This window comes from Morone saxatilis, unplaced genomic scaffold, assembly GCF_004916995.1.
Source record: "Morone saxatilis isolate NCDOM2014 unplaced genomic scaffold, NCSU_SB_2.0 Contig2, whole genome shotgun sequence".
NCBI classification, from domain to species: domain Eukaryota; kingdom Metazoa; phylum Chordata; class Actinopteri; family Moronidae; genus Morone; species Morone saxatilis.
The window spans coordinates 24,620,758-24,633,216 of record NW_023339762.1 but is presented as its reverse complement, the minus strand read 5'-3'; the positions used below and the strand labels follow the sequence as shown (position 1 = coordinate 24,633,216).

At 43.0% G+C, this 12,459-nt stretch overlaps 1 protein-coding gene across 1 annotated transcript in view; it reads right to left on the bottom strand.

Annotated features, from left to right (window-relative positions):
* tspan9a (tetraspanin 9a) overlaps window positions 1–12,459 on the bottom strand; it is a 75,045-nt gene that overhangs the window by 13,965 nt on the left and 48,621 nt on the right. The window contains exons 2-3 of the mRNA XM_035664748.1: window positions 6,723–6,914; window positions 3,806–3,880 (exon numbers count right to left, since the gene is read on the bottom strand). Coding sequence (XP_035520641.1) covers window positions 3,806–3,880; window positions 6,723–6,914 — 267 coding nt within the window. The remainder of the gene's footprint in view (window positions 1–3,805; window positions 3,881–6,722; window positions 6,915–12,459) is intronic.

The window sequence follows — 12,459 nt, the reverse complement described above, 5'->3', positions numbered from 1 at the left end:
GTAGCCCAGAACGGACAAATCAAACACTGGCTCTAGATAGGCCAGTTTCGTGGCTACAGCTGTTTTTGTCTCGTGGCCACAACTGTACTCAAATGGTTACAATCTGCAACTTCACTACTGGATGCCACTAAACCCTACAAACTACTCCTTCAACTTATGCCTTTAATATCTCTGGCCACTTGGAGCAACGGACACAAGCTGTGGACAAAACACCAACATATCACCTTTTAAGTTGTCTGTCTGCTGTTTGGTGAAGGGCATGCAGTGTAGAGAAGTTTTTAGAGCTTTTTCGCTGAACACAGCTGCCTACTGGGGCTGAAAATAAAGTAGCAAGAGCAAACCAAAACAGTAGAGTGGAAGGCCGGTAAATCAAAACAATTAGCATATAGAATTATAATGCTCTGTAGAGCTGAGGGGAAATAAAGAGTTATAATTATCTGTAGGTTTGTCACAGCATTCCTGTGACTCATTGTATATATAAAAATATTGACTAGCCATCCTTGCACATTTACCTTCATACATACACATCGTAACACAACATACTAACTGCACTCATGTAAAAGCACATGTTGTGATATGAAAAGAATAGTTGTGCAAATTTCCACTTTGCACAACTACTCTTCAAATTTCTATTCCCTGTTCTACTAGCCTCCCCCCTCTCATCTCGTCTTTAAACATGACTCATTCTATGAAGTCTTATACAGCTACACGATTCAGAACAAATTGTCACATATTTTACTGTCTACAAGTGAAAGAAAGCAAGTCTTTTTGTGTATTGTCAGATCACAGAGACGATGTTGGCTTTTCTCCAGTCAGCTGTACAACAGTATCGAAATAGTGTTACCTCATAACCAGACGCTAAAGTGACAGTCACAGCCCATCTTCCCTCATTAGCTCTGCACACAGGGATAAACTTGTGTCAACCCAGAGAAGCTTCCTTTTTCACATCTAATTTCTTACATTCACTCGAAGTTAGCTCTTTCACAAGTGTTCAAAGCTCCTATACTCACATGTATACTGTCAGGACTCCTAACAACTGAGGCTAACAATATTTTACTGTTGCTCTCATTGGACAAGTGTGTTAGCTAACTGCCTGCAAAGTGTAATAAATGATGTGGAGATAAACAGCATCACAGCCAGAGGTCCCCAACAGCACATCATTAAACAGGATACCTAATTCCCTTGGTTGCTCGGCAAGCCTGTGCCGGCTAGCCTGAGGCCGGGGCACTCGACAGAGCGAGGGGGAAGACCCTACTACTTCTCTGTAATTGGTCTGAATAGAGAAAGTAAAACATGGCCATGGATTCATTCTGCCCGTAAATAAATGCAATACATGACTAGATGTGCCTGCTGGTTTGTTGGGTTGTTAGTAAGATAGATAGTCTTTCATGTGCCTAACTTTCCTCCCTCCTACATGACATCATTGCCTTTCTCTTTACAATGACACCTTACCTCACTTTTGTCACTTTTGTCCTATTTTGATCCTCCCTTTAGACTATTTTTATTTACCTCTCTCTCTCTCTCCTCCAACAACTTACCTCCCTAACACATTCATCTTCTTTCCCTTCCCAGCGTTAGATATCTCACCTCCCTTTTTCTGTCACATGTCCAACTGCTTTCCCTCCATACCTTTCCCCACCTCTGCATTTTCTTTTTCCCCCCTCTCCCTTCATTCCCGTGCACATGCGTTTGGTGCTTCACTTCACTGCTTGCCAGGTTCTGCTTTCTCATTCCGAGCTAATAAACCTTCACCGGTATTCGGCTCGCCGTGTTGGGTTGACTGAGGCACAATGAGGTCACAGCGTTAAAGACGGATGGCTGTAATCTGGTTTGTGGCCTAGCCATCTGCTGTAGTCAGCTGGTTGCTAACTGCAGGGCCAGCCATTATTATACTACGGCCTCTACATGGCATTTAATCAGAGAGCTTAACACCATTGGGCTGTAGAGGGAAAGAGGGGGTACCTACACATAAGCCATACCTGGAGGCAAGACTGCTAGGGCGAGGAAGAAGAGAGAGAGAAATTCTCCATTAGGAAGAAAGAGCAGGATTAAACTGGTGGAAATGCAGAAGCAAGGGGGGTTAAGATGTGAAATGAAAGCAGTGAAAAAATGTGTTCCTCCAGCAAAACCAGATAGTGTATGTTCGTTTCTTCCTCAAATCTTGTCAACAACTTGTCACCCGGAAGGATCACAGTTCGCAGAGGCGTCACTCATGACTTAAAGATGACCTATTTGAAAGACTAAAATATCTGTTTTGCAGGCCTCTGTCAATACGCAATTTACAGCTGCCAACTACTGTATGTCTTCCAGACTTGTTAATAAATGCCTTGTGATTAGAAGATCAAATGTGAGAAGTGAATTAGTGATTCCTCTGATCACAGCCTGTAGCAGAGGATGAGGAGAGCCTCACACGGCTTACTAGATCTCACTGGAGAGAAGCAAGCCAAGAGGAGAGAGAAAACAGAGCAACATCTAAAGACCCTGTGTGATGGACACCGATTGTCCGTCATCTAATCCTGACTTTATCAAACATAAAATGCCATCTGAGTAATAGCATCACACAGTTTCCTCAAATTTGCAGGACGTCTTGTTTGGAGGCAGTCTGAAAATGCCATCTCCAATAACATATAATTTGCTGTGATGGCTTTGCTTTTCCAATGACATTTGAAGACCAATAAAGGGAGCCGTATTTGGTTGCGATCAGCATTATCATGGTTTCAGATCCCATTAGGTCTAAGCCAGGATAAACACGCTGTAATTTGGCAAGACGGGAGAAACATAAAATGCGGTTGCTATTCACTGGAACTTGTGTGAATGAGACAGTTCTCCCCGACTAACGCCCTATCCCTTAATGCAGACTCATTTGATTTCAGCCCTATTTGGCTATCTCTCTCTGACTTCCTAGGTGATGGGGAGGCACTGCTGTGAAGTCAAAAGGCTCCCCATTAAAATTCCACTGGAGGGATGAGGCTTTGGAGGTTGTTTTTTTTCAAAGTTAAGCCGGTAATATTTTGGAGATAAGGCAGCAGACATATTTACTCCTGACAGGGTGTGCCTCCGAGACCTGATCCAAATCTGAGAATGGATTGGCTGCTAAATGAATTCCTTTATCTGTCTGAGAGACTAAGTTTGAGCAATAACCTCAGAACAAAGAGGGAGAATTAGCCGACGTCCCAGTGGCCAGGCGACATAGAGACTTTGAATATATAAATAGATGGATCTATCAACGACTTGTCCTTGAAAACAGACAGAAGTCTTCATTGCTCATCCTGCATAAGACATTTGTCATGTTCATGATGAGACGTTAATTTAACATGAAGAAGAATCTAGTCTGTTCATGGACCCAATAATCTCCATAGCTTTACATATGGTCATCTGTTGTCACCATATAGACATACACCTATCTTGAGCCCATGCAGGGGTCATGGGAAATGTTCTTGGGGCCAATTCCGGTGAGCCAACTGGTGGGGATTGGGCTGCATTTTGTGGCCTAACCTTTGACTGCCGGGTTAATGGTAGAATGAAGACATTCAACCTCCTGTCTGAGAAACAACCAAATATAAGGAAGAGGAAACTCGGATCCCCAGAAGCAACTGGAACATAGATATGTTTATCACACTAACACCTTTTACTGCTTTGTGCAGTTGTGTGTGGCCCTGTGTGTGTGTGTATGTGTGTGCAAGCCTCACAGCCTCGGCATTGTGTGTACACACTATGTATAAGCTGTGGTGAAGTGCATGACAAAAATATTACAGAGTTAACTGGAACAATATCAGACAAAACATGGAAAACAAAATTAACTTACCTTATCTGAGTACACGAAGAACAGGATGAGTAATATCAGCTCTGCCAGGAGAATTATCAGCAGGACAATGAAGAACTGTCAGAGAGAAGGTGGCACAGACTTAGTTTACCAATTGCTTTGGCAGTACTGTAAATCTACCTTGTCATACTGGTGAAAACATGTTGAATCGGAGACTGGGCTTCTGCTGCAGTCATTTATAAAACCTTTACATGACTGTAGATTGCATACATGACAGTTTTTATACATTTTATAATGAGCTCAGCATCTGTTATTTGTAGTGCTTTTGATTCATACTCTACCCTCAAATTAAATGTGTGTGATTCCTCATAACCCTATGTATGGAAACACGTTTGATCAATTTAGGTTAAAGTAATAGTCCGACATTTTCATAAAATATGCTCATTTGCTCTGTTGTTGAGAGTTAGGTTAGAAGAAGACTGTCATATCTGTGTAGTAAGTATTAAACTACAGCCAGCAGCCTGTTAGCTAAACTTAGCAATAAGGCTTGAACCAGAGGGAATCAGCTCGCCTGGTTCTGTCTGAATTTAACAACTTTCACCTACAACATCTCTAACACTGACTAATTGACATATTATATCTTGTTTGTTTAACCTGTCCAAAATCCAGACGTTAAAAGGATACAAGTTACCTGGCAACCTCACTGACTGTGACAACAAGACCTCAGAAAGTGACTTTGCAACGCCAAGAAACAGCCCAGCACTTAAACAAACAAGTGTTAATTAGTGAGCTTAATAGATGCTGGTTACCTTTGGACAGAGCCAAGCTAGCGGTTTCCCCTTGTTTCAAGTGTTGGTGCTAAGCTAAGCTAACTGGACTAGGCTTGCATAACTTCAAATTGACCATAGAGACACAAGAGTAGTATCGATCTTTTATTCAAATCTCAGCAAGGAAGCAAATACGCATATTTTGCTAAATGTTGAACTGTTTCTTTCAGGTCTTAGTTTTTGAGCTGGATACAGCAATAACATAAAACAGCACACACTCAAAAATACTTAAACAGGAAAGACAAGAAAAAGAAAGTTGAAGGAGGAGGTGGGAGTGACAGAGGGAAGAAAAAAGGAGAATCCAAGTGCCGTAGGGCATGTGAATGTGTTAAGGGAGGGGGAGAAAGTTTAATACCTCCTTAGATTCATTTCCAACACAGGCTTGCATCTCATCTACTATTCTCTCCCTACTTGATTTCAATATTTACCCAGCTCTTCGGCAGAGCATGGGAGGAGGCACGCGAACCTAGATTTTAGAAAACCCCATTAATTCCAAACTCGTTAAGGAGGAAGAGTGTAGGTTATTATTTGTGTCAAGGCCCAAATGAAATAGTTAGGATGTTGGTTGAGTGTCTGGGTTTCCAGTTAAGTGTATGACTGTTGTGCCTTCACAGCCGGTTGGCGACCTTTTCCTATTTCTGAAAAGGAACAGCTTTGGTACAGTAAAGTGGAGGTGCACTGATGGATCTCTGTAAAAATATGTGTATGTATTCACATCCATACACATCGTTGTGGGCGTATGTTCTCGTTTGCTCGCAAATTCACACTTTCAAGGTTTTAAAGTGTTAATGTCTCAGACGGATATTTCAGTGTTTTCTCTTCCACTTTGTTTTTTAAATTTGTCTCAGTAAACAATTTTTGGCAGCTAAGAAGAGAGACTGAAGATTTACTGCAAAGGATGTCTAGTCTTTGAATATTTCTAATCCAGAGAGAGTTGTCCACAGAGTAACTTCAGAGATAATATGTCAAGGTAGACGCTCTGATCTGTTTGCTCTGGGAGATCTAAACCCACTCTGATGTTTCCACGTCTTGCATCCCCCACTACCACCCCCCACCCCCGGGTGTACTGAAACGGACGGACAGAAAAACAACAACAACAACAACAACTACGAGCAGCAGACACTGCCACGCTGCACAGAATTATCGTGGCCAAATATGAAACGCTGCCACAGACAGATGTGGCAACAGACTTAATGAGAAACATCAGAACTTCTATATTTTTCATTAAGTCTCTCTTTTTTCTCATTCCAGCCGTCTTCCTCACCCCCTCCACCTCCCCTTCCCTGCAGTCCGCTCCCTCTGCTTCACAGTTGTTAGGCAGGTGAAGGAAGCCATGTCGAACACTGAGGATTTGGTGTGGCTTTTGACTGATGCAAGAGCTTCAAGGGATTGAGCTGTTTGTGATGTTAAGTACTCAGAGCCCCAACTCTACTTCTCATTTAAAGTTTCTATATATGAAAGTTTTTTTTTTTTTGCAGCTTAGATCAACGCATGCCCCATTTCATTGGGTGAACTTTTATAATTAACTTGTACTTAAGATAAAACACTTGTTCAACTTGGGGCAAACAGTACAACGTCAAGACAGAGGAGTCTTTGTAATGAATAATAGAACATTTGCAATAATTGAGCACAAAAATATCCTTTAGTGTGCTATGTACAGTATTTCAACGACGCTGTTAACACAAAGGGCCTCTTGACTGACAGCTCTTTCACTGGGCTGTGACCAAAGCCATGGAAATGACATGAGTGCGTTGGTGTTAATTTGCAGAAAAGGAGAATCCCACTGCTCAGCTCTAATTTTCCTTTGTGAGCCCCTGAGGTTTGATACAATGCAGACTGAACTCCTCCTGTCATTTGTCTACCTCCGCTGAAGTTCCGGCTGGAAGACTACAAATATGCTGCTGAGTTCCCACTGGCCTGTAACCAATGTGCGTAGGTGTATAAACACATATGTGAGGGGCTGTCTCCACAACACAATTCTGTCAATATTTGCATTAGTAAAATGGGGTAATGTGAGAGAAAAAAATGAGATGAGAGACAGAGTTGAGAGAGGAGTTGCAGTGTCTTGGACAGTCGTCTATGTGTGTCTTATTTATAGTGGGACGCTGTGTAGGTATTTAGATTTAACTCACGCTCAGAAGCAGGCACTTGTTCTCCTTGATGGCACCCAGGCAACCGAGAAAGCCCGTTACCATGACGATGGCGCCGATGGCGATGACCATGTTGGCAGCTGACAGTGAGGGGAATGAGGGTGAGAAGGTGGCGAAGCTGCCCTGAGACACAGAGAGCCAGATGCCCACGCCGAGCAGCCCACAGCCACATAACTGCAAGGCAAAAAGATGAGACAGACGACAAGGTGAGAAAACAAACAGCAGATAAGTCACTACCTTTGGAAAAGACTGGCTCTCATCTGGCAGATATTGCTTGTAATGCCAGACCTTCTGAACAAGTAATCTACATAGCAAGGTTTGCACTAAATGAACACAAATCCCAGCTAAAGAAGCCCCATGCAACAGGTTCCCTCAGGATGCTTGGGGAATTGCCCAAGCAGTCATCCATCACCAAACACTGCTCAAAAAACAAGAGTTTACCCCAATTACAACTATAATAAGCCAATAACAGTTCTGCAAGAGATTAGAGCAAAAATGCACGTTTGCACGTTTGAGCTGATTATGTTAAACCCTGCACAAACAGAGACGTAATTACTGCCACCCCCTAAAATGAAAACTTCCAAGCTTTCCAAAACTACCTGCAGTAGACTTGAACTTCACCTAGAGGGAGCAATTCCCTAATTCCTCTCTGCCACCCTGCTAGGCCCCCGCTGACGCCTGTGAGGTCTGCAATGTGAGTTTATTAATGCATGAGTGTTTGTAGAAGGCGCTGATTGGCAAAGTGGAGTGTCCCACTTGCTGATGTGTTGGTCCATCTATCAGAGATAAGAGCCATACAACATGCCAAACACACACTGAAATATAGGCTAGAAGGTAAGTGGTGACATTTTTGCCTGCACGTAATAGAATGAAATACCCAAGGCAATCTTGCCATGAATAAAAAACATTCCAAATGAGGTAAAATATGGAAAGGCACCATGGTAAATCATCGCACCGCCGCCCTTTCTACCCTTCTGTTCACACGGCTCCCCTCCTCCCTTCCCATCTTCGCACCACTGCTCCGAAACACTTTAATGCCTGTCAGCAATATGTACAACAAACCTGCTGCGCATGCAAACAAACACGAGGCCCAGAATCATATACAGTGTACACACACAGTCATTATTAGGTGGGAATTATGGATAAATCAACTGTTTCCTCTTTCTCTTTCAGAGTAAAATAATGAATGCACCACACACAGCGCTAATTTCCTTCTGCCACAGTCTGACAAATAGCACAACTCATAATAAACCTGCCAATGTGCCGCAGCACTTTCACAACAAACCAAACCACAACTGTGCGACTTTAATTTGACTAATGGCACAAGTCTGTTGATCAGCAATGCTGCACCGCAGGCTAACAAAGTGACTTAAAGCACATAACAAGACCACCAAACTCAAAAGTTCCTCTCAGAGATGTCAGGTGATGACGTGTAAGACAAACCTTTGGGGTTTCAAATGCAACCCTGATGAGGTGGTGAGAGACACTTCGGGTCTAATGAGTCCTATAGGATCAGTAGATACATAAACTGAGTTCAAGCAACCCACTCTCAAGTGTCAGATGAGCGTAGTTTCACTCTCATTAACCTGTGACCTTTGAGCAGGGGGGTTTTGTGCAGGCTCACCTCCATGGATGAGAGTGCTTCAGTGCAGATGAATGATATACGTGCTCTCCTGAGGACTAAGAAATGACTAGATCGATTAAAAGTGAGGACACAGAGAGAAAGAATCCGGACTATATGAAAAGGACTTAGGATAGATAAAAACCATGTCTGAGAGTGCTAAAATTCCAGCACTGATTGACGGCACTGCCCAGATTCTGTGAAAGACTGGATTCGCCGCTCTAACAAACAAAGTTCAAGTTCTGCTGTCAAGGTTGAAGGCGGGGGGAAAGCCGCGAACAGAGCCCGCCCGACACTTTGGTCACATATGGATGAAAGTCGCAAAGTTGCGTTGGATTTCTCGCCCGGAATAAACGGGTGGTCTGAGTAAGACCGCTCCTGAGAGAGGGAGAAGTGCAGTGGTGCTCGGAAGACTTTTAATCATATATCATGTAAATAATTCAGAGGCAAATGTATTCGCTGGGAGGCACCCGTTGGCCCTTTGTGCTTTGTTGATTAAAACAGGAGAATGAAACGTCAATTGAAAATGCTGGTAAAGGTCATGTCCCTATGCAGAGTGGCTAATATACGGAATCACAGCTGACACTCTGCAGAAGGCCAGATTATATAGAGCGTGAGGAAGGGTTCGAGGGAGCGGGAGAGGAATAGTACGTTTAAAAGGCCAGATAGATAAAGTGGATTTACAGCTAGTGAGGGGCGCACCGGGAGGTCTAAGAGTCCAGGTGGGGAGGGATACAGTGCCTTGCCTTAATTGTGTTTAATGCCCAGTGAAGGGAGCTTGTCCAAGTGTGTCACTCTCGTAAGTGACTGTGAAACCACCCAGCCCCCCACTCAATCTGTCTGATCTGAGCCTACAGTACCAGGAGCACAGTCTAATCTCTGCCCTGCTTCTACTACCACTACTACTACTACAACAACAACACGCTGTCGTCAGACCTCTGTGTCGGTGCCACAGGAAATACCTCCAGCATAAGCTCTGATCTCTTTGGTTATCTGACCTTGGTGTGGCAACGGAGCTTGACCTCGAGCCCCTCTGCTGAGCTGCTTATCTACTTTTAATTGTCGGACGGGCATGTTGTGATATCCCATCTGCGGGGGAAAGATTAAGGAATCCCCAAATACTTAAGAAGCGTGTAAACAGTCATGGAGAAGGCTTACTATAGGCAGTCGTTGTTATTACACCAGTCAGAATGGTCGATGCTCCAGGGTTATGATTAACATTTGGGTTGGGCGAATAAATTGGCCTACAAGTTCTATGAACACAGAAAATAACGCAATCATGTTTCAATTCACTCGGTGGTCTTGAATGATGTGGCGCAAGTCAATACGCCAAGTGATGCAACAACTTGTCTGACTGAAGACTGGCTAGCATGCTTTATAAGATCTGCTAGTCACTCAAAAGTCCAACAGTACTACTAACCGTACCACTATTTACATGATATTATTTGTTGTTGGGGTATGGGGTATGGGGTTGGGCTATGCAACTTGACCTAGTATGATTCTACACCAATTATCTGCGCAGATAGAGACAACCAGCATGCTCTGGGCTATTACTCTGCTTTCACAATCCATGTATGCAACTTTTCAAGGCACAAGTACATCATTAAACGATTGAGGCTGATACGTGACAGCTTGCCAGGTCCACCACTGTTACAATTTTAACAAGCTTCGGTGAGGTACTGAATCTTTTAGCACTCCAGATTTTCAAATATGTATTTCGGGTTTAGTTATTGGAAAACACTGTCAAAACAACTTGGCTGTTTTGTTTTGTTGATCTTCTGCTTTGTCTCGATGACGTTCGCACACATACATGTAGTGCAGAGATGCCTCCATCCTATTTAATCACTGTGAAGGTCACTTTCATATTTTACTCTGATAGGAACATTTCTTCCAGCCGTGATAATGAAAAAAATCTTTGCAGTCTGGAACGCAAAACTCGCTGCTCTTACCACTGAATTGAGTTCAGAGAGTTAACAACACTTCTGACAAGAGGGATGAGGGATGCTCGGCGCGTGTAATTGTGGTTGATACGGAGTCATTTAAAAAAAAATAAAAATCAATGAAAAAGAGTGAGCGCAGCAGCCGACAGAGTATGTGACCTTTTCATATGTTTTAGGCAGTATTTTGAGGGCACCTCCTAGCAAGGCAGAATGGAGTCCGGTTTGTAAATGTCACTTGTGCAAAAAGTGGCACAGGGAGCCCAGCAGAGAGGAGTGGAGAAGAGCAACATTAACTTTCTTGTGGAGGAAATTGGAAGACATGAGATGTGACTCTATCTAGCTGGATAAATGGGGCCCTACTTTTTTCAGGTCCCTGTAACAAGCTCAGGGTGAAAATGATTGCAATAATACTGTGTGAAGCAGCTGTGAGGATACTTTCCAAACAGGAAGGAGAGGTGAAAGAGGTCAACCGTAAGGTGTTGTGAAAGAGCGATAGAAAGCATTAAAGCCAGGAAGATTGGACGCACACATGAGATGTGTATGAGAGAAAGAGAGACTGAGCTTAGAGGGAGAGAAGAAGATAATAGGGGGTGACCCTTCCTCTGAGTGGCTGGCTCAGGGAATTATCAGTCGCTGCAGTAACTGGCTCAGTGACATGAAGCCACCCGGCACAAGGCCCCACATTTCAATCTCCCCTTGAGGAAAGGGGTCTGAAAGAGGGGTGGGCCATGTGTGTGTGTGTGGGTGTGTATATGTGGAAGTTAGAGGAGATTGACCTGTTCACAGTCAGAGAGGTCACGTCCTGTCGTAAAGAATGACAGCTTTTGTCAAATTACTGCTGCCCTCTGTTGCTCCTCTCATCACAGAGGCTCAATTCTCTTGTGAATGAGTTTGTAAAGTTTGAGTGAGTGAGTGATGTGTGTGTGTGGCTGTGAGTGAACAGAGAGTGTGTATTGAAGCCTCTTACTTACAGCTCAGAGTAAATAATTGGTATTTTACACAGAAATAATAATCTTCTATAGACATCTGCTCTGCCATACTGAAACTAACCTTTTGTTTTGGTAATTAGAAAGCACTTCTACCATTACAGCACAATAAACCATAAAATTGGGGAAAATGCCAACCTGACTGCACTGCTTGAGGATGGAGCCACTTTATCACTTTACGATCCCCACTGCCCTTTTACCGTAACTCCATCTTTCTTTTTATTGGGGATTTTTTTTTTTTTTTTTGCTGCACACAACATCTTCTGCTTTGGCCGTCATTGATTTTGCACTGAAATGAAGACAGGAGGATATTCACTTCAGATAAAAGAAGATTTTTCTTTTCTCGCCATGTGATCCCTAAACCCTGTGATTCATGTTACCATATAGGCACTAAATGGACTGCCAACTGCGTGAGAGAAACAGAATCACAGAGCTACACACTTAATAAAGCAACTATAGACATCAAACAGGAGTGAACGAACAAGCCTAAAAGCAAAGACAGGCTATTTGTATTTTCTACCCAGCAAGTGAAAAAGGTCTTCATTGAGGCATGCTGTGAAAGAAAAATGAGTCATTTTAAGGGTAGACTCTCCAGAGAGAGTGTTTGTGTATGACTGTCATAAAAGGTTATTTTTGAAAAATTTCTCAGTGATAAATAAGTACTTTTACTGTATTTATCCCCAAAGGGTGGCGACACGTAAGCAAACAAAACAAAAGCCCAGGTGACACAGAAGAACACTACATTACATTTTCACATTATCTCTCTTGATTTATTCTTTGACTCACCTTGTCCCTTTTGACAAGCCTTACGAAACCTTCTTGTTTTTAGTTCCTTTATCATTATTAGCCACGAGTTTGCTCCAAAACAAAGCACATTAGTTCGTCCTATTCGATTTCCTGATTGGGAAAAAAAAAACGTTTGCACACTCGGTGATATTTATGGGGAGGGGGGGTTACTTACTTTTCAGAACATATGTATTAAGCATGGTATACCGCGTACGTCCTTCTACTTTTATTTGCAGCTAAGATCGACTTTAAAAAGCAATGGTGCCCCTTTACAGGCCCCTCTCACACCAATCATCCACTTCGAAATTTTTTTCACTCTGCTGGGAGTACAAGAGGTTTCGTATCGAGGCTCTGCTGGTTCTTGCTGCGGCATGCTTACAGACCTC